General features: G+C 47.0%; 1 protein-coding gene across 1 annotated transcript in view; it reads left to right on the plus strand.

Moving 5' to 3' along the window:
* Positions 1-8,006: 8,006 nt before the first annotated feature.
* The window catches only part of LOC136572833 (cilia- and flagella-associated protein 337-like), a 47,942-nt gene continuing 32,801 nt past the window's right edge, over positions 8,007-23,147 (plus strand). Inside the window, exons 1-5 of the mRNA XM_066573769.1 lie at positions 8,007-8,074; positions 10,132-10,353; positions 18,730-18,818; positions 21,190-21,282; positions 22,859-22,904. Coding sequence (XP_066429866.1) covers positions 10,141-10,353; positions 18,730-18,818; positions 21,190-21,282; positions 22,859-22,904 — 441 coding nt within the window. The 5' untranslated portion in view covers positions 8,007-8,074; positions 10,132-10,140. The remainder of the gene's footprint in view (positions 8,075-10,131; positions 10,354-18,729; positions 18,819-21,189; positions 21,283-22,858; positions 22,905-23,147) is intronic.

The following is a 23,147-nucleotide window of genomic DNA, read 5'->3' on the forward strand; positions in this document are numbered from 1 at the left end:
TATAACTTAAAACGAAAGACACATTAAAATGGATTGAGATTTTAAAGAAAATCTGTGTTGCCCATAGCAACCAATCACAGCATTGCTTTAATTTTTGTACATTTAGAGAAAAACACTTTGGCCCCTTTGCGTGACCTTTGGATGATTTGTTACATCCTCACCACCGCCGTAAAATCATAAAAGGTCAAAGTTCCTATGTTCCTAAGTCTAGCGGCGCTGTTGTGCTTCAGCCAACATTATCGCTAGGGGAGTCGCGGCTCCTTCACACTGGCGAGAGCGATATTGGGCCGTGAATCACAGCCCTGGACGAGAGGCGTTTTCACATGGAAACAGACTTGCATCCCTGCGGGGCTGAAGGAGTCCCCTGACGTGGCTGTCACAGCCACAGCAAGGAATCGCGATGTTCTCCCATTGATAACAATGGGCGATATCACAAACAGAAAGGACCTGCTGGGATTTTTTCCTGCATAGCATCACAACGCGGGGCCTTTCTTTGGCGTATGCACGCCAAAGGATAATTGGCGACACATGTGCAGAAGACCAGATTGTCGCGGGACATTTGAAATCTCTTGCTTCCCCGCTACTGAAGGTAATCGGGAAGCAGGATATGTTACTGGGGACAGTGGTGACCGGACCCTCGGCCCGTGATCACAGAAAAGTTCTAAAAAGTAACATAAAGTTAACGTTTCACCTCCCCTCATGGATCAGAACCGTGAGAGGAGGTGAAAATACTCACGCCCCTCCTCCGCGATGTCCTGCGGCGATATGGTCCTTCCAGGACTTTACGTCGCCTTCTGCACATGCCTGCCCGACGGAAATGTCAGGCATGTGCACAGAAGGGCTTGCGCCCACCAGGAGATTTAACCCCTTCACGGCCAATGACGTACCGGTAAGTCATGGAGCGTCAGGGTATGTATAAAGAGAGGCTGCGTGGCAACCTCTCTTCATACAGAGCGGGCATCAGCTGTTTATAACAGCTGACACCCGCAGGCAATAGCCGATCGCGGCGGCGTGGCCGATCGCGGCTATTAACCATTTAAATGCCGCTGTCAATTCTGACAGCGACATTTAAATCCCCCGAACAATGTTCGGGCGTCCCGCACGGCCCCCCCCCCCCCCGTGGTGAGATTGGGGGAGCTGTGCAGGTGTCATGGCAGCCGGGGGCCTAATGAAAGGCCCCAGGGCTGCCTTAACAGACTGCCTATCAAGCCATCCACGTGGGGTGGCTTGATAGACTGCCTGTCAAAAAGCAGTATGACGTAATGCTATAGCATTACGTCATACTGCAGGAGCGATCAAAGTATCACATGTTAAAGTCCCCCAGGGGGACTTCAAAATAATGTTAAAAAAAAATCAATAAAGTTTTTTTAATTGAAAAAAAAAGTTGTAAAAGTTTAAATCACCCCCCTTTTGCCATATCTATTATTAAAAACTCAAAATAATAAATTCAAAATATGTATTTAGTATCGCCGCGTCCGTAAAATTCCGAACTATCAAAGTAGTGCATTATTTTTCCCGCACGGTGAACGTCGTCCGAACAAAAAAAATGAAGAACGCCAGAATTGCACTTTTCTAGTTACCCTGTCTCCCAGAAAAAAACGCAATAAAAAGCAATAAAAAAGTCATACGTATTCCAAATTGGTACTATCAGAAACTACAGGACATCCCGCAAAAAATGAGACCTTGCTCAACTATATCGACGGAAAAATAAAAAGTTATCGCGCGCACAAAATGACGGCAGAAAATAATTGAAAAAAATGTAATGTCTTTGAAAAAAAAAAGAGGAGTATAGTAAAAAAAAAACTATACAAGTTTGGTATCGTGGTAATCGTACCGACCCATAGAATAAAGTTGTCATGTCGTTTTTGTTGCCCTTTGTGCGCCGTAGAAACAAGACGCACTAAAAGATGGCGAAATGTCATTTTTTTTTTCATTTTACTCCACTTAGAATTTTTTAAAAGTTTTTCAGTACATTATATGGCACTTTAAATAGCACCATTGAAAAATACAACTCGTCCCGCAAAAAGCAAGCCCTCATACAGCGACGTCGATGGATAAATAAAGGAGTTACGATTTTTTTAAAGGGGGAGGAAAAAACGAAAATGGAAAAAGAAAAAGGCTGCGTCATTAAGGGGTTAAAGTCCCTCTGCTCCCGTCTAGCATGTGTAGCTGGGAGCAGAGCGATATCACCAATGGATAACACTTATCATGTAAAGTAAAAGAAAAGTGTGAGGGAAGATGAAATTAGGTACCTAAGGCCCCCGGATTTATCTGCCGACCTTACCCCGGTTTCTGCGCATTCGCCCGTCGCCAAAATGGGTAACGGCGATCACGTGAAAGTTAAGAAAGTTAAAATTTCTGCTCACATCACTGATCTAATCCATAAGGGGTGGTGAAATTACTTACCTGAGGCGTCCAGCAATTTCACCCGATGGGATCTTTATCTGCGGGCCTTTCTCCAGCTTCGGCGCATGTGCCCATTGGCAAAATGGCGGACGCAAGCGCAGAAGCTGGGGAGGGCTCGGGAAATTTAAAATCTCCTTGCTCCTGGCTACTAAAAGTAGCTGAGAGCTTGGAGCAGTGACTGAAAGCAGTGGTGAGTGGTGTCCGGTCACATGATCGCTGTTATCCAATGGATAATGGCGATCATGTAAAAGTCAAAAACAGTTGAACTTCAATACTCCTTTCAGTTCGGGCCCCGTTGTGTAGCCAGACATAAGATTAGGGCCACAAGGGGTATATTTTTGAACACGGGACAAACAGGGGTATCCATTTTGGGGTGAAAGTCTTCATTCATATTTGTGCTGTACCAAAAAAAAAAACATTTATTAAATAACACAATTGCCAAAAAAAATTAAAATCGTAATTTTTTTCCTTTTGCTTTGCTTAGATTCATTCAAAACCTGTGGGGTCAAAATACACAGTACACCCCTAGATGGGTTAGTTAAGGGGTCTAGTTTTCAAAATGTGATCATTTGTGGGGGTTTTCTATGGTTTTGGCCGTTCAAGAGCTCTACAAGTGTGCTATGGGGCCTAAAACACCTTCAAGCAAAATGTCTGTTCTGAAAGCCACCAACTGCTCCTTTTGGTTTGGGCCCCATTGTGCATATGGACATAAGATTAGGGCCACAATGGGTATTTCTCGGAACACAGGACAAACAGGGGTATCCATTTTGGGTGTAAATCCTCATTTTCATGTACACTTTAGAAAAAAATATATCTTTAAAAGGACATATTTGCAAAAATATGAAATTTTATTTTTTCTCCTCTATATTGCATTAATTCCTGAAAAAAAAATCAGTGGGGTCAAAATACTCCAAAAAATCACAGAGGTGAGGAAAAAGAAAAAAAACATATATTCACTGAAAAAGCCAAAAATACAATACCTGAAGGTCTGCAGAGCAGACACGGTCGCCATAGGCACGATCGCCATAAGGCAGGCACAATCGCCACCGGCACAATCGCCGTAGGGCAGGCGCAATGGCCTTAAGCCCTGAAGATATGTAGTCAGCCAGACAATAATGTGTGGAGGAGCAGCTTGTTCCTGGCAGGCTAATATGCAGTCACCCACTCAACCCAGCCCAAATTGGGGAGGAGTGACTGCATATACTAATAGCCTGCACATGTGAACGATACCAAAGATGTCAGCCATAGATGGGTGGTGACCCACCATACAGCATATCAACCCTGGCTGATATGACAGCGGGTTGCCCTGTATCTCCAAGGTGGGCCACACTGGCTGACATCTTGGGCTCCCCCACCAACTAGCAAACTACATACAAAGATACTAATGCATACTAATAAAATGCGGGTGTTGGTACTGCATTTTGGCCAAAACGCATAGGCTGACGGACCGCGTCGAGGTCACACCGCTTCCGTCAGTACCTACGCTAACTCACAATAAATTACATAAAATCACAGAGGTGAGGAAAAAGAAAAAAAACACATATTCACTGAAAAAGCCAAAAATACAATACCTGAAGGTCTCAAAATACTCCTGACCCTCAGTGAATACATTAAGGGTGTATTTTTTACAATGGGGTCATTTGTAGGGGTATCTATCATTCTGACACCTATGAGCCTTTGCAATCTTGGCTTGGTGCAGGAAAACAAAGTGTTCCTCAAAATGTTGATAAGTAATGTTACATTTGTACGTCTCCTACATGGTTAAAAAAAATCACATTTTTCAAATGTGCATTCAGACTAAAGTAAACAGATGGAAATATATATCTTGGCAAAAATTTGTACAGTATGTTTGCACATATTTGGGATAATATAGTTGAAAATGTGAAAAAATAAAATTTTTTCCAAAATGTTCCCAATTTTGGCACGTTGAATAAATATACACAAATTCTATTGGTTTACTTTTACCCCCTAAATGAGGTACAATATGTGGCAAAAAAAACCAATGTCAGAATCACTTGGATATGCAAAACCTTTACAGAGTTATTCTATGTTAAAGTGTCATGTCATATTTCCAAAATTTGGCTCGGTCACTACGGCACAAACAGGCTTCGTCACTAAGGAATTAATTGGCACATGTCATTCAGCTGCCTCCAAACTCCTATTATTTACTTCCCCCTTTCGCCTTTCACAGTGGTCCTCCACAAACACTCATTAAACCTTATTTTTGGCTGCCTCTGTTCCCTAGCAAACCTCTCAAGTTCCTCTCTCCTACTCCAATCTCACAAGTCCACTGCCTCGAAATAAGCTTTGATTCTGTCTGCACCAAGCTTGACCACCTCATGCAGCATAAACTTTTTACAAATTCGCTCTTTTCTCAAGGTGAAGTCATTTCAGTTCTCGCTGCCCCCCCCCACCCCTCTCCATTCAGTTAATATAGTGGCCGTTCAATACTGAACGGCTGCTAGTTACACTGCACTGTCGTAGTTAAACTCATCTCTCATCGTTTATGCTCCAAAAGAAAACGCCACTCCAAATATACAGTGGTAGGAGTAGGACCCCATTGATTTCAATTAGAGCCAAGCCTTCAGTTACAAACGCCGGCCACTACACGAAGGTTGGCGAGGAGACTTCCACTCTGACCTCTGTGTATTTGCGGCTCTGACAGCATGCACCCGCTCAGCTGATCAGTCGAAGTACCGAGCAATGGACCCCAGCTGATCAACTATTGATGACCTATCCTGAGGACCTATCCTGAAAATGTCACAGTAATCGCGGTATAACGCTCCCATTGTTTTCAAATGAGTCTCAGACAGGCACTCGATCATAGCACTTTCCAGCGCCACGATTTTCGAGCAGAGTTTTTCTGCGGAATTGTTTGGCGGTTAGCGCACTTCATCAATGAAAGTAAAACCCGGCAAAGCGCCGCGATCGAAAACGCGATGCTTCGCTGAATGCCTGTGTGATGGAGGCCTTAGGGCTATTGCTGTGAAGTGGCAGCATTTAGGAGTTAACAGAACTCAGCCAAGAAGTGGAAGAACATTCAAACACACAGAGCAGGGCTGCCACGTGCTGAAGCATGTAGCCTATAAAAATCACCTGACATCTGTTGCATCACTCACTAGAGCTATAAACTGCCTCTGAAGGTGACAACAGCACAAGAACTGTGCATCAGGAGCCTCATAAAATGGGTTTCCATAGTCAAGCCTACCATGATAGTGAGCTTACCATGCACATTACAAATTAGTGCCAGCTGGAGTGGTGTGAGGCTTGTCATCACTGAACTCTGGAACTGTGTTCTATGTATGAAGACTCATTTTTCATCATCTGGCAGTCTGGTGGACAAATCTAGGTTTGACGGGAAGCTCAACGAACTCTACCTACCAGAATTTAGAATACCTACTGTTCAATTGGGGGGGGGGTGGAATGGTATGGGGTTGTCTTTCATGGTTTTGGCAAGGCCCCTACTTCCAGTAAAGGGTAAAGCTACAGCACACAAAGAAACTTTGGGCAACTGTATGCTTCCAACTTTGTTGCAACAGTTTGGGGAAAAGGCTTTCCTGTCCAATATGACTGCGCCACTGTGCACAAAATAAAGCCCATAAGGCCATGTCTCAATTCCAGCACTCAAAGTTGGATTTTCCTTAAAGAAGTTGTACCAAGATTTCAAGTTATCCCCTATCCACAGGAGGAGATAACTTGCTGATCAGTGGGGGTCTCACTGCTGTGATCCTCGCCGCTCTCCAGAACAGGGGTCCTGTGTCATCCTCTGCTTGTTGCTTCTGCCCCCACAGTGACATCAGAAGGAATGGAGTGTGATTGGCACTTCATTCATTTCAATGGAGCTGGTAGGAATACCCAAGCACTTACCGCTCAAGTATATTGGCAGTCCCATTGAAAGTGAATGTAGTGCTATCGCGCTTACATGATCAGCGCTCCATTCAGTTTCCTCCTCACTGTGGGGGTTCAGTAACTCTGCGGTGAGGAGGACGTGGGACACGAGACTCCTGCTCCCAAGATCAGCGGGGTCTCAACATTTGAGATCCCCACCGATCATCAAGTTAGCTCCTATCCAGTGGATAAGGAATAACTTGTAATTTTAAGGAAGCGCTAGATTGAAGACTTTTGTCTTGGTTGGATTTACTTTGTATGCCAGCAAGGCATCCCTGACCCTCCTGGATTGTGAACATGGCCACTGAAGTATAAGAAGGAAACTCTATGAGAAGCTAGTTTTGTGTTCCTTCCATAAGGGCATGGTTTAATGAGCTTGGTGTAAAGAACTCAAGTGGCCTACACAGAGCTCTTACCTCCATCCCACTGAACATCTTTAGAATGAATTGGAAAGCGGAGTGCGAGCTAGACCTTCTTGTCTATCTGACCTCACCAATGCTCTTTTGGCTGAATGGACACAAATTCCCAACACACGCATACTTCAACATCTTGTGAATAGACTTCCCAGGAGAGTGCAGGCTGCTCTGTGTCCATTCTGGTTGGCATTGTTGGGCATGGCCATAGCTAGGGGCAGGGTTTGTGTTTTCAAAAAACGCTTAAGACATGTCTTAAATGTTGGTTCCTTAGATCCATCAGCGCAGGGTCAATTATGGCACAGTTTTATGAAGGTAAATACTGACAATCTGGATGAAATATGAAAAGTTTGTCAAAAGGAGTTCACATTAAGGAAATAATTTTCAAACACACTGTCTTTGGTTGCCTTCAAATCTGTGTTGGAAGCTACGGTCAGAGATCCCATCATAGATCCAGCACAAAATACCAGAAGAAATAGCGCTGCAAGTAGTGCTTTTTCTTCTGATAAAATGCTGGGCAGCTGAGTGGACCCCATTATAGTCAATGGGGTCCGTTCAGCGCTGATCGCTTCTATCATAAGACGACCTATTTGGCCAGGGGATTCCCCTTTCCTGCTTCCCAAATGGAACCCCCACCATAGATGTTAAAGCAGCCTTTCTGAGTTAGCAGAAGGTAGTACCATCTGTTAGCCATAGTGGATAGGGGCTTTTAAGAAATCATCTCAGACTCTGGAAGAGTCAATATTGCCAGGCGATGGACAACCCATTGATTTCAACAGGCACACTCCAAGACTTCATTTTCCCAGTGGCGGCTCTGCTGAATACAGATGATCGCTGGGGGTCCAGGCAGCCGACACCTTTGATCAGCACAATGTCCATGCATCAGAAAGAAAAAGATTGCAAGCGGTCAACAACCCCTTTGAATAAAACTACTATAATGTGTATTATCATTGTATCAGATATTTCTTCAGAAACATTGGTAAATCCTTTCAGGTTTGGACAAGCTATAAAAGTAAAGTAATTTCCTGAGCGCTCACTAGTATTCTGATCAGGTTCCAGTTTCTTCACACATTGTTGACCCGAGAGCTGTGAACATAAGATGGACCTGCAATGAGCAATGCCATTCTTTGCTTCTCTCCTGTTTAAAGAGCTTATGCTGAGATGTATCTGGCATTAAAATAGGTCAGTGATCTCTGAAGAAAGGTATTTGCATTCACTATTGTTTTACCTCTTCTTACCCAATGTCACTGAATGTTTCTAAAATATGTCACCATAGTAACTTCTACATTGCGACGTGAGCTTTTCAGAGTAGATCTACTGCTGGCACTGCTCTCGTCCAAGGCAGTTCTCTTCTGCATGCTCTCATAGTAAGTACTGGAGTGATAGCATGTCTCTTGCAAAACTTAGATTTTGTCACCAATAACTAACAAATCTTTATCATGTGATGTTGTATGATATATGCACTTCATTTTGTACTCTTGTGTACTATAGTAACTGATGCCATTGTTGTCTTCCTAGTTTTACATTCCTTCTGTAAAAACAGCTACCTCAACAGCTGATCTCTGCAGGTCTGTCTGGTGGAACCCCCAGCAATCATGTGATATTGACAGGGGTTTAGTCTGGTCAAATATTTCCGCTGTAGTGACCTCCTAGTTAGCAGCACTCCACCCAGGCTAATAGGGGTCCTTCTTTTATGATTTCTAAATGAGGGTGGTTTAACACCTGTGCCCGGGGTTCCGCTTTCCTGCTCCATTCGGGGAGCAGGAAAGGGGAATCCCTACGGTCGAATGGCTTTGTCAGGATGGAACCAAATAGCGCCAAACGGACCCCATTGACTATAATGGGGTCCATTTAATTTCCGTTCTGCTGCAGCTCTTTTTCTTCCAGTATTTGGAGCCGGATCTGTGACGGACTCTCCACCCAGATGTTCCAGTGCAGATGTAAACCTGGCCTGAGGGCGGCTTCAGACGACTGTATATTGGCCAGGTTTTCACGCCCGGCTGATATATGGTGTCCCTCTCTGCAGGGGGAGGAGGATGGAAGAGCCGGGACAGTGCACTGAGCTCTTGCCCCCCCTCAGCCCCTAAGCACTATTTGCAATGGAAGGACCGTGACAGGGCGGAGCTAAGTTACAGAACTTAGCTCCGCCCCTGTCCCGCCACCTCCCATTGCAAATAGTGGAGAGGGGGTGGGAGCTCAGTGCACTGCTCCCGGCTCTTCCAGCCTCCTCCCCCTGCAGAAGGGAGACCATATATCGGCCGGGCATGAAAACCTGGCCGATATGCGGTCATCTGAATAAGCCCTTAGGCATATGATTAGGGTTTGTCATCATAAGTATGCTGCTTTCAGATACCTATTATACTTTGTATTGGAGTCATATTTTTAGATCTAAGAATATCTGTGGTCTGTTGCCCACTGCAGTCCTGCCTTTCTATTACTCTTAACAATAACTCTCAAACTGGTTATAGCCCCTCAATTATGCGGTTAGCCATGTTAGTTGGACCACCAGACTTGTATTGGTCAGCAATTTGCTTGACTTCATCACTTGTTAGTCAGAACATCCTCCTCTGACCCCTTTCGTTGACAAGCTGTCCACATGATTCCTTTCCTCTGGATATTTATCCTTGCTCACACTAATCACAGTATACTCTGCACACCATTACATAAGATAAATCTGCAAGGTTGGCAGCTTTTGAAATACTGGCCCTGGCAGGTCTGGCACCAATGAGTATGCCTAGTTTGAAGTCACTCAGATCGCTCCATTTTCCCATTCTAACGTGGATTCACACTGAAACTGATCCAGGGACAACTTGCTCCCTTAGTTATATGCTGCACTCCGGGGTCACGTGTCTAATTTCCATACGGGGAAACGTGAAACGTGAGAGAACAGGTGTATATAATAAAGTGGACATCCAGTTTCTGTAATAGTTCTTGGTATTGTGGATTAAAGGGGTTTTCTGGGCAAACACGATTGATGACCCAGCCTCAGGATAAGTCATCAGTAGTTGATCGGTTGGGGCCTGGCAGCTGGGAACCCGGCCAATTAGCTGATTGGGCTCCCAATGTCAGCACCACAACACACAGGGTATGCAGCGGAACCGATCACTCAGACTCCAGTGTAGTGGCCAGCTCTGGTAATTGCAGACACAGCTCTCATTCAGTTTAATGGGAGCTGTGCCTGCAATTACCAGCACTGGTCACTACAGAGGGGTCGGCGCTAACTACTTCCACCCAGTGCCCTGTGTGTTGTGGCGCTGACAGCGGGTGCCCAATCAGCTGATCGGCAATGGTCCCAAGGGGCAGACCCCAGCCAATCAACTATTCATAACCTTTCTTGAGGCTAGGTCATCAATAGTATTTGCCCAGAAAAGCCCTTTAAGTTGCCTGATGTGTTTAAATAGATTTCATGTCTTTTTTCCTGCAGGCGGCACAAATGGAGGAACAAGTATCAGTTCACTCTCAGCAGCAAGATAATAACAGAGTCTCCTTCCACCTTCCAGCAATAGTAACAGAGAGCAGTCCGCACAGGGAGCCGTTTGTCCAGATATCTCCCATGCTTGATGATACACTTCTGGCTGTAGGACAAGATGGGGCTGTCTCAGTCTGGACACCAGATCTTAAGCTGAAGAAAAGCCGCTGCATTCTGGTAAGTTTGATGCCAAACAGGATGACCTCGGGGGCGCCTGTGAGATAAAGAGAGACCGCTATTTCGGAAATGTGGATCTCTAGAACAATCTGCCTCTCTACGGGGAGGTAGACCACCTATACACTTAACGGAAATATTGCAGAATCTGTGCTGTGGAAATTCCACCGCATTTACAGTATAAGCCATATGCATGGGATTATTACAATCTTCACATGGAGCAAAAAATTTCCGCAACGAATCCACTGCGTTTTTGGAAAGAGGCAACAAATTCTAAATCCATAGTATGCCAATTTATGCTGCGAATATCAACCCTTGAAATACAAGGGTTAAAATTAGAGATGAGCGAGCGTACTTGCTAAGGCAAACTACTTGAGCGAGTAGTGCCATATGCGAGTACCTGCCCGCTCGTCTCTAAAGATTCGGGTGCCGGCGGGGGGCGGGGAGCAGCGGGGAAGATCTCTCTCCCATACCTTCCCCCCCCGCTCACCACCGCAACTCACCTCTCACCCGCGCCGGCAGCCGAATCTTTAGAGACGAGCGGGCAGGCACTCGCATAAGGCACTACTGGCTCGAGTAGTTTGCCTTAGCGAGTACGCTTGCTCATCTCTAGTTAAAATCCATAGTAAATCCACAACAAACACTGAGCAAACCCCACACCAGTGCAGATTTGGCCATTGCAATTTTCCAATATATTCACTGCGGAAAACCCACAGCAGATCTGCGATGTGTGCGGGTATCCATAATGAGCATGACCAATGACAACACTGGGTATCACGCAAAGAGATCTTCTAACATGTTGAATGATCTATTTGCAAGTTACACATCTTTCCCTTTACTCTTAGAGAATGGACGGTGGTGAGCTGATGTCTTAATTCATCTGAGTATTGAACATTTACTACCTTTCTCAGTGTCAGTGTCAGCTTATTGCATATATTACACATATATCACTTTAGTTAGTGCTAGAGATGAGCGAACACCAAAATGTTTGGGTGTTCGTTATTCGGAACGAACTTCCCGCGATGTTCGAGGGTTCGTTTCGAACAACGAACCCCATTGAAGTCAATGGGCGACCAGAACATTTTTGTATTTCGCCGATGCTCGCTAAGGTTTTCATGTGTGAAAATCTGGGCAATTCAAGAAAGTGATGGGAACAACACAGCAACGGATAGGGCAGGCGAGGGGCTACATGTTGGGCTGCATCTCAAGTTCACAGGTCCCACTATTAAGCCACAATACCGGCAAGAGTGGGCCCCCCCCCCTCCCAACAACTTTTACTTCTGAAAAGCCCTCATTAGCATGGCATACCTTTGCTAAGCACCACACTAGCTACAACAAAGCACAATCACTGCTTGGATGACACTCCGCTGCCACTTCTCCTGGGTTACATGCTGCCCAACCGCCCCCCCTCCCCCCCACAGCGCACACCAAAGTGTCCCTGCGCAGCCTTCAGCTGCCCTCATGCCACGCCACACTCATGTCTATTTAGAAGTGCGTCTGCCATGAGGAGGAACCGCAGGCACACACTGCAGAGGGTTGGCACGGCTAGGCAGCGACCCTCTTTAAAAGGGGCGGGGCGATAGCCCACAATGCTGTACAGAAGCAATGAGAAATAGAATCCTGTGCCACCGCCATCAGGAGCTGCACACGTGGGCATAGCAATGGGGAACCTATGTGCCACACACTATTCATTCTGTCAAGGTGTCTGCATGCCCCAGTCAGACTGGTAATATGCACCTTAACAGTAACCGCGTTGGTAGTAATGTGGTGGTGACTGCGGACCTAGTAGCACGGTTGTATTTTGTTGGTTTTCGGAATGCGGCCAGGATTAAGTGGGCCGTGGCGGGGGGATGGTGTGGGGGCTCTCTTGTAGTGTCGGTAAAGGTGAAATTCTTGGACTGTCACCAGACGAACCAATGCAAAGGCATTTGCCAAGAATGTTTTCCCTGTTGGAGGAGGAGGGGGATGTTTTTGAGGCACTACGTGTCCTCTCCACGTGTCCGTGGTTATATGCACCTTAACAGTAACCGCGTTGGTGGTAATGTGGTGGTGACTGCGGACCTAGTAGCACGGTTGTATTTTGTTGGTTTTCGGAATGCGGCCAGGATTAAGTGGGCCGTGGCGGGGGGATGGTGTGGGGGCTCTCTTGTAGTGTCGCTAAAGGTGAAATTCTTGGACTGCCACCAGACGAACCAATGCAAAGGCATTTGCCAAGAATGTTTTCCCTGTTGGAGGAGGAGGGAGATGTTTTTGAGGCACCACGTGTCCTCTCCACGTGTCCGTGGTTATATGCACCTTAACAGTAACCGCGTTGGTGGTAATGTGGTGGTGACTGCGGACCTAGTAGCACGGTTGTATTTTGTTGGTTTTCGGAATGCGGCCAGGATTAAGTGGGCCGTGGCGGGGGGATGGTGTGGGGGCTCTCTTGTAGTGTCGGTAAAGGTGAAATTCTTGGACTGCCACCAGACGAACCAATGCAAAGGCATTTGCCAAGAATGTTTTCCCTGTTGGAGGAGGAGGGGGATGTTTTTGAGGCACTACGTGTCCTCTCCACGTGTCCGTGGTTATATGCACCTTAACAGTAACCGCGTCGGTGGGAAATGGCCTCGCCGCCATCATGTCTTTGGGAAGCCTCTGTTTCCACACCCCAGAGACATACCATTAGCAGCGGTATAGGCAGAGCCCAGAATTCGTAACATTTCAGCTGTAGCATTAGGACAGGCCCCACTAACATATCAGTAGCAGCATTATAGGAGGAGCGCAGTCTTCGTTCCATGTCAGCAATAGTAGCACTCAAGACAGGCCCCAGTAACAATTCCGAAGCAGCAGTATAGCGGGAGCGCAGTCTTCGTTCCATGTCAGCAATAGTAGCACTCAAGACAGGCCCCAGTAACAATTCCGAAGCAGCAGTATAGCGGGAGCGCAGTCTTCGTTCCATGTCAGCAATAGTAGCACTTAAGACAGGCCCCAGAAACAATTCTGAAGCAGCAGTATAGTGGGAGCGCAGTCTTAGTTCCATTTCAGTAGCCTTAGTATAGCCAAGGCACAAGTTACATTTATGTAGCTAAAGTGTAGGCCAACCCCACACACCTTTCTATACCATGAGTGCAGGCGAAGAACATAGAAATTACTATGATTACACTGTAGGTGAGGGCCCCAAAAAATTGGTGTACCAACAGTACTAATGTACCTCAGTAAAAATTGGCCATGCCCAACCAAGATGGCAGGTGAATCGCTTTGGTTAATGTGGCTTAAGTGGTAACTAGGCCTGGAGGCAGCCCAGTGTAACGAAAAATTGGTTCAAGTTAAAGTTCCAACGCTTTTAAGCGCATTGAAACTTATAAAAATTGTTCAGAAAAATTATTTGAGTGAGCCTTGTGGTCCTAAGAAAAATTGCCCGTTCAGCGTGATTACGTGAGGTTTCAGGAGGAGGAGCAGGAGGAGGAGGAGGAATATTAGACACAGATTGATGAAGCAGAAATGTCCCCGTTTTGGATGGTGAGAGAGAACGTAGCTTCCATCCGCGGGTGCAGCCTACGTATTGCTTACGTATCGCTGCTGTCCGCTGGTGGAGAACAGAAGTCTGGGGAAATCCAGCCTTTGTTAATCTTGATGAGTGTTAGCCTGTCGGCACTGTCGGTTGACAAGCGGCTACGCTTATCTGTGATGATTCCCCCAGCCGCACTAAACACCCTCTCCGACAAGACGCTAGCCGCAGGACAAGCAAGCACCTCCAGGGCATACAGCGCTAGTTCAGGCCACGTGTCCAGCTTCGACACCCAGTAGTTGTAGGGGGCAGAGGCGTCACCGAGGATGGTCGTGCGATCGGCTACGTACTCCCTCACCATCCTTTTACAGTGCTCCCGCCGACTCAGCCTTGACTGTGGAGCGGTGACACAGTCTTGGTGGGGAGCCATAAAGCTGTCCAGGCCCTTAAAGACTGTTGCACTGCCTGGGATGTACATGCTGCTCGATCTCCGCACCTCCCCTGCTACCTTGCCCTCGGTACTGCGCCTTCTGCCACTAGCGCTGTCGGATGGGAATTTTACCATCAGCTTGTCCGCAAGGGTCCTGTGGTATAGCAACACTCTCGAACCCCTTTCCTCTTCGGGAATGAGAGTGGGAAGGTTCTCCTTATAGCGTGGGTCGAGCAGTGTGTACACCCAGTAATCCGTTGTGGCCAGAATGCGTGCAACGCGAGGGTCACGAGAAAGGCATCCTAACATGAAGTCAGCCATGTGTGCCAGGGTACCAGTACGCAACACATGGCTGTCTTCACTAGGAAGATCACTTTCAGGATCCTCCTCCTCCTCCTCCTCCTCCTCAGGCCATACACGCTGAAAGGATGACAGGCAATCAGCCGGTGTACCGTCAGCAGCGGGCCAAGCTGTCTCTTCCCCCTCCTCCTCATCCTCCTCATGCTCCTCCTCCTCCTCCTGTACGCGCTGAGAAATAGACAGGAGGGTGCCCTGACTATCCAGCGGCATACTGTCTTCCCCCGCCCCCGTTTCCGAGCGCAAAGCAGCTGCCTTTATGGTTTGCAGGGAATTTCTCAAGATGCATAGCAGAGGAATGGTGACGCTAATGATTGTAGCATCGCCGCTCACCACCTGGGTAGACTCCTCAAAATTACCAAGGACATGGCAGATGTCTGCCAACCAGGCCCACTCTTCTGAAAGGAATTGAGGAGGCTGACTCCCACTGCGCCGCCCATGTTGGAGTTGGTATTCGACTATAGCTCTACGTTGTTCATAGAGCCTGGCCAACATGTGGAGCGTAGAGTTCCACCGCGTGGGCACGTCGCACAGCAGTCGGTGCACTGGCAGCTTAAAGTGATGTTGCAGGGTGCGCAGGGTGGCAGCGTCCGTGTGGGACTTGCGGAAATGTGCGCAGAGCTGGCGCGCCTTTACGAGCAGGTCTGACAAGCGTGGGTAGCTTTTCAGAAAGCGCTGAACCACCAAATTAAAGACGTGGGCCAGGCATGGCACGTGCGTGAGGCTGCCGAGCTGCAGAGCCGCCACCAGGTTACGGCTGTTGTCACACACGACCATGCCCGGTTGGAGGCTCAGCGGCGCAAGCCAGTGGTCGGTCTGCTGTGTCAGACCCTGCAGCAGTTCGTGGGCCGTGTGCCTCTTATCGCCTAAGGTGAGTAGTTTCAGCACGGCCTGCTGACGCTTGCCCACCGCTGTGCTGCCACACCGCGCGACACCGACTGCTGGCGACATGCTGCCAGCAGACACATCTTGATTGCGAGACAGAGGAGGAGGAGGAGGAGGAGGGTGCTTTAGTGGAGGAAGCATACACCTCCGCAGATACCAGCACCGAGCTGGGGCCCACAATTCTGGGGGTGGGTAGGACGTGAGCGGTCCCAGGCTCTGACTCTGTCCCAGCCTCCACTAAATTCACCCAATGTGCCGTCAGGGAGATGTAGTGGCCCTGCCCGCCTGTGCTTGTCCACGTGTCCGTTGTTAAGTGGACCGTGGCAGTAACCGCGTTGGTGAGGGCGCGTACAATGTTGCGGGATACGTGGTCGTGCAGGGCTGGGACGGCACATCGGGAAAAGTAGTGGCGACTGGGAACTGAGTAGCGCGGGGCCGCCGCCTCCATGATACTTTTGAAGGACTCAGTTTCCACAACCCTATACGGCAGCATCTCAAGGCTGATGAATTTTGCTATGCGGACGGTTAATGTTTGAGCATGCGGGTGCGTGGCGACGTACTTGCGCTTGCGCTCGAACACTTGTGCAAGCGACGGCTGGACGGTGCGCTGAACTACACTGCTGGATGGGGCCGAGGACAGCGGAGATGAGGGTGTGGGTGCAGGCCATGAGGCGGTAGTGCCTGTGTCCTGAGAGGGGGGTTGCATCTCAGTGGCAGGTTGGGGCACAGGGGGAGAGGCAGGGGTGCAAACCGGAGGCGCTGAACGGCCTTCGTCCCACCTTGTGGGGTGCTTGGCCATCATATGTCTGCGCATGGTGGTGGTGGTGAGGCTGTTGGTGTTGGCTCCCCGGCTGAGCTTTGCGCAACAAAGGTTGCACACCACTGTTCGTCGGTCGTCAGGCGTCTCTGTGAAAAACTGCCAGACCTTAGAGCACCTTGGCCTCTGCAGGGTGGCATGGCGCGAGGGGGCGCTTTGGGAAACACTTGGTGGATTATTCGGTCTGGCCCTGCCTCTACCCCTGGCCACCGCACTGCCTCTTGCAACCTGCCCTGCTGATGCCCTTGACTCCCCCTCTGAAGACCTGTCCTCCTGAGTAAGCGTTGCACACCAGGTGGGGTCAGTCACCTCATCGTCCTGCTGCTCTTCCTCCGAATCCTCTGTGCGCTGCTCCCTTGGACTTACTGCCCTTACTACTACCTCACTGCAAGACAACTGTGTCTGATCGTCATCGTCCTCCTCACCCACAGAAAGTTGTTGAGACAGTTGGCGGAAGTCCCCAGCCTCTTCCCCCGGACCCCGGGAACTTTCGAATGGTTGGGCATCAGTGACGATAAACTCCTCTGGTGGGAGAGGAACCGCTGCTGCCCAATCTAAGCAGGGGCCCGAGAACAGTTCCTGGGAGTGTTCCCGCTCCTGAGCAGGTGTCATTGTAGTGGAGTGAGGAGGCTGGGAGGAAGAAGGAGCAGCAGACAGAGGATTCGGATTTGCAGCAGTGGACGGCGCAGAACTGCGTGTTGACGATAGGTTGCTCGAAGCACTTTCTGCCATCCAGGACAGGACCTGCTCACACTGCTCATTTTCTAATAACCGTCTCCTGCGTGGACCCATTAATTGGGCGATGAATGTGGGGACGCCAGAAACGTGCCTCTCTCCTAATCGCGCAGCAGTCGGCTGCGACACACCGGGATCAGGAGCTCGGCCTGTGCCCACACCCTGACTTGGCCCTCCGCGTCCTCGGCCGCGTCCACATCCTCTAGGCCTACCCCTACCCCTCAGCATGCTGTATTACCAGTGATTTGATTTCACAGGCAGGAAATAAATTGGCGCAAGACTGCAGCCAAATATAATTTTTTCCCTTTTTTGAAAACGAAAGGCCCCACTGCCTCTAGTGAATGAATAATCTAAGTTTAATAACTGTGCTGTGTCCCTGCTAATGTGTCACAGAACGTGAGGGTAGCAGAGTTATTAACTCTGGCAGAGCAGGTATTTTTTTTCCCAATTAAGGAAAGCAAATGGCGAAGCCAGCAGTAAACCGTAGCTGGGTGCGTCTGATTTTTAAACGTTGCACACGCAGCCGACACGTGTCCACCGCCCTTAGGACGGACAGAGGCAGGACAAATAGAATTATTTTCAGTTTTTTTCCACCAAAAGGCAGCACTGCGTATATTCAATGAACATGAGAAGTTTAATAACTGTGCTGTGTCCCTGCTAATGTGTCACAGAACGTGAGGGTAGCAGAGTTATTAACTCTGGCAGAGCAGGTATTTTTTTTCCCAATTAAGGAAAGCAAATGGTGAAGCCAGGAGTAAAACGTAGCCTTGTGCGTCTGATTTTTAAACGTTGCACACGCAGCCGACACGTGTCCACCGCCCTTAGGACGGACAGAGGCAGGACAAATACAATTATTTTCTGTTTTTTTCCACCAAAAGGCAGCACTGCGTATATTCAATGAATAATAACTGTGTTGTGCCCCTGCCTACACAATTCTTTCCTTGCAGTATCAATGGAGGGTGCAATGCTCTGCAGAGGCGATTTTGAGAAGAAAAAAAATATGCAGCACAGCTAACAGCAGCCAGCACTGTACTGCACACGGTTAAATATGGCCCTAGAAAGGACCGTTGAGGTTCTTGAAGGCTACACTCACTCCTAACACTCTCCCTGCCTATGCAACACTTCTGTCCCTAATGCCGGGTGCAACGCTCTGCAGAGACGATTTTGAGAAAAAAAAAAAATTGCCACTGCTAACAGCAGCCAACACACAGCTATCAGTGGCCCTAATAAGGACCTTTGGGGGTCTTGAAGCCTACACTAACTACCAATTCTTTCCCTACAGCAGCTCCGGTACAAACAGCACTGTCCCTCATCTAACTCACCAGGCATCTGAGGCGAGCCGCGGGAGGGGCCGACTTTTATGTTCGGGTGACACCTGATCTCCCCAGCCACTCACAGCAGGGGGGTGGTATAGGGCTTGAACGACGCAGGGGGAAGTTGTAATGCCTTCCCTGTCTTTCAATTGGCCAGAAAAGCGCGCTAACGTCTCAGGGAAGGAAGTGAAAGTAACCAGAACACCGCATGGTGTTCGTTACGAATAACGAACATCCCGAACACCCTAATATTCGCACGAATATCAAGCTCGGACGAACACGTTCGCTCATCTCTAGTTAGTGCACATTATATCTACCGTATTAGCAATTATTAAAATGAAAATCTGTTTTGCAGGATGAGAATAAACAACCAAACAGGAAAATTAAGTGGATTTCTGATTCCACATTGATGCCTCAATATAACAAGTTAATTGTTGGAACCTGGTAAGACTGTCGCCGTATTACTAAAGAGTGATAACATTGCTGCAAATGTTACAGATATTTGGGGGATGATGGGACATTCATGTTGTCAGTACCTTCCTGAGGCTGTGTTCATATCATGTTGTATGTCTACTAGAGTTGAGTGAACATAATCTGCCAAGCTTGATGCTCATTCGAGTATTAGCGTACTCCATGGTGCTCGTTACTTGAACGAGCAACAAGCCGTGTTCGACCTTGCCGCAGTTTTTGGCTCCTAACCGCTGTGACGTGCCTGGTTTGGCCCCTCCCCACTGCTACGCAGCGCGCGTCAATGGCAAATTTTTTGTCTGGAGAGGGAGAGGGAGAGAAGGAGAGAGAGAGAGAGAGAGAGAGAAACCTAGGAGGAAAAAAAAAAGCTCGGCACCCGGGATCCCACATACAAAAATGCTTGAGTTTCCCACTGTAGTCAATGGGGTTCGTTACTCGAGTACAGCTCTTGAATTTTATGAAAAGCTTGACTCGAATAATGCGGACCCGAGCATTTGGGTGCTCGCTCATCCTTTAATGTCTACCTTTCGGCATCCATGTGTATAGCCCTATAGGATACGAGGGGGCTCGTATAATGGGGCTGTGTGCTATCTGCGGAATTACACGAACTACACAGGGGGCCAAAATACGCAACTGTGCTCCAGCTAGAAATGTTTATCACCCAACCATGTGATAGTCGGCTATTGCCAAATACGAGGGATGTGACCATGCATATAAACTGAGTTATGCAGATGAGCTAGTGGCAGCATCCCTTGTCCCAGCAATTGAACCCCAACTGATCTAACATTCAGTGGATAGGTTATAAGTGTTTCTAGGTGGAATACCCATTTTAGGACTAATAGATCTCAAGGTTGACTACGTAGGACCAAATCTTCCTATATGCATCTCACATCCATGTTGATTTTCTTAAGTATTATATGTTGCATTAGTTTCACATAACACTCATTTTCTATGCCAAATGTTTGTCGTATGTGATTATAGACATGAAATACATAAAAACACTCTCTGTATTGCACTTACTTATTTTGCTCACTCATATAGCACACACATATTCTGCAGCTATATAAATGAGTTTATAATCTATATTTATCTTTTTTGGAGTGTGGAAGGAAACCCATGGAGAACATACAGACTCCATGCAGATGTTGCCTTAGTTGGGTCTGACCCTAATGCTGCAGGGCAACAGTCCTAACCACTGAGCCACCGTGCAGTAATGCACATTTTACTAAACTACAACAATAATGAGGTTATTTGCATCAGTCTGGTTTTTAATTACGGTAGTACGTAACATTTTGGTATGATTTTTTGCTATTTGGTAGTTATATAACTTTGTATATTTTTGTAGTAAGTTAAAATAAAAAGTTTCTTGGAGAATAAAGAAATAAATTACCGGCCTTAGGAAGGTTTCACTTCTGCACCCGGGGTTCCGCTTTCCTGCTTCGTTCAGGGACAGGAAAGGGGAATTCCAGCGGTTAAACGGCTACATCTTAGAACAGCACCGAATGGACCCCATTGACTATAATGCAGTCTGTTTGCTTTCCGCTCAGCTGCCCAGCTTTTAGACGAAAAAAATCACTACATGCAGCGCTTTTTCTTCCTGTACTTGGAGCCAGATCTGCGGTGGAACCTCTGCCTGGAGGGAATATTGCTGATGGTCTTATCTGATCGCCTTTAGTATTCCTCATCCTTCCCTCATTGCTGCCACTTTTCTGGTTCTCTGCTACATCTCTGTTAACAGTCCTGCTCGATGACTCCTTGTCTGTGGTAATGTAACTACTGAAACCTGTGCCGGAGGCCCACTGGACATGGCATCCCGATGGATGAGACATCATCATGTAGTTGTATACACAGAGATGCAATGGGGTGCTGGTGAGAAATCCTGAATGCAACTGTCCTGACAAGTTTATCATTCTAATTTTTTATTTTTGCGGGCTCAGTAATTTTTTTTTATCCTTTAAGAATAGAGATGAGCGAGCACGCTCGGATAAGTCAGTTACTTGAGCAAGCCTTGCTCTTCTCAAGTAACTGCATTCTTGTCCAGGCATGCTCGGGGGGGGGGGGGGGGGGGCAGCGGCAGTGAGCAGGGGGGAGAAAGAGAGAGAGATCTCTCTCTCCCCCCGCTACCACCCAACGCCCCCCCGCTATCCCCCGCCGCGTCCCCGAGCACGCTCGGACAAGAATGTAGTTACTTGAGAAAAGTGAAGCTCGCTCGAGTATCTGACTTATCCGAGCGTGCTCACTCATCTCTATTTAAGAACCTAATTAAGTGGCCATTTGTGACCATCTGGAATGTTAGAAAGTTTGGTAACTACTGATCTACTACCACTGTGTGTTTCTTTTATTTAAGTGACAGAGAGATTCGCCTTTATGAACTTTCTAACTTTGAGCCATACTGCCAGATTGTTGGTTTTGAGACCATGCCTCTGCATCTAGGTTACAGGTAATCTTTTCTTTTATGTCATTATCTTTATAATTGATATGTAAAATAGTGTCATCATTTATCAAAAATAACACATTTACCTAAATTTATAGAATACTATAGAAGAATAAAAAAGCAAAGCTACCATATATTTTGGACTATAGTATGCACCCATAATTAAAGGCAAAAAATGGGGGGAAAATATTTTTACTGCACATAACCTGTGGGTAATATGGTGTTAATACAGTACAGACACACTGTAATGGAATACCCCATCACCGCGCCCGGCTACTGTGCCCCATATTTTCAGCACTAGTGCCACATCATTATCAAGGACATTTGTCCCCCAGTGCAGAGGTTAGGGCTCATTCACAATAGCATTTTCCATCCGTTCAGGCTTTCCGGCTCTCTGTTCTGTTTTTGGGCAGCCAGACAATGAGGTTTTAAACAACATAAAGCCTTCCGCTTGCTTCCTGTCTGTTTAGCTTCAGTTTTTAAACAGATCAAATAGTGCAGTCTGCGGTGTAGATTTTGCCACGGATTATAGGTAACCAAGCAGCGAGGGAGTCACCAAGGTGATGGGATCTGTTTGCATTTCTTCTGGTTTTACAGTTTTCAGAGATTCATAAAAAAATTCCCGTATGTGCATACAATAGAAAAGTAAACTTTGTGATATACTAAAGCTCTTTTTACACTAAGCGATTCTCATTTGCATGAGAAAATGAGTGGCTCGTTCGCTCTTGTGCAGCCTGTTTAGACAGACAGATTCATAGTTGACTCGTTCAATAAGAATCGTTCAGTATTGCTCAGTCTTTCACATTCCCTTATGTGAAAGAATGAACGATCAGTGTTTGAAGTGAACGAGCCAACGATGATTTTTAAACCTGCATAAAATGAACGACAAGTAAAAAGTGAACGATTCTCATTCGTCATTCAGTCATTGGCTTGTGTTTAGGCCAAATGATTATCATTTACTTTCGCTTGTCTGAATGATTTTTTTGAACGATATCGTTCTATCTAAAAGCGCACTTACATTTAACATTCTGCTCAGATATCCCACTGCTGGTCTCCATAAAGGCCCATTTACACAGGAGAGAGTATCGCTGGATCGCTCACAGTGCCGCCAGCATGGAAGCGGAGCAGCCGGGGAGCATTCTTCGCCCGCCCGCCTCTATTCACTGTAAGCAGCAGTTGTTCAGTATTGAACGACTGCTGTTTACACTGAACAGCTAGTTGTTTGGTTTTCAAGCATGCTAAAACTGAACGACTGAGCAGCTTTCATCTAGTCGTTCAGTTTCTGCTTGCGTTTACTCGGAACGACCATCGTTGGAATCCCGCCAAAGCACCTGGTTTTGAGAAACTACCAACGATAATCGTCCCATGTAAAAGGGCCCTTAGTCTCTACCAGTTTGGTGTTTAGATCCTTGTGTGATAACAATGTGACTGTCCACAGCTGGCCCCATGATTTGAATTTAATATGGACCTAAACAGCAAAGATTTTTTTAGAATCTTTGATATCTCTTTTACCTATCATAACATACATTATTAGGGGTTCTGTACACTTACAGCAATGTTTCCTTTTCTTCTTCCATTTTAGTCTACGTGATGCAGATGAATGTATGATTTGTTTTGGCGATGAGCAGGTAAGTTCTTATTTTGAGTATCTATTTTAATTTTGAAATAATTAGCACATGCTGTTGAATGAAAAAGGTCATAATGCACCAATCAGCCAGTATTTTAGGACTGACAAGTGAAATGAATAATATTGATTGTCATGACAATGGAACTTGCCAAGGGGTTGGATGTATTAGGCAGCAAGTGAACAATCAGTTCTTAAAATTAATATGTTGGAAAAATGGGGGAGCGTAAGAATCTAAGGGACTCTG

Source organism: Eleutherodactylus coqui, chromosome 7, assembly GCF_035609145.1.
Source record: "Eleutherodactylus coqui strain aEleCoq1 chromosome 7, aEleCoq1.hap1, whole genome shotgun sequence".
Classification (NCBI taxonomy): domain Eukaryota; kingdom Metazoa; phylum Chordata; class Amphibia; order Anura; family Eleutherodactylidae; genus Eleutherodactylus; species Eleutherodactylus coqui.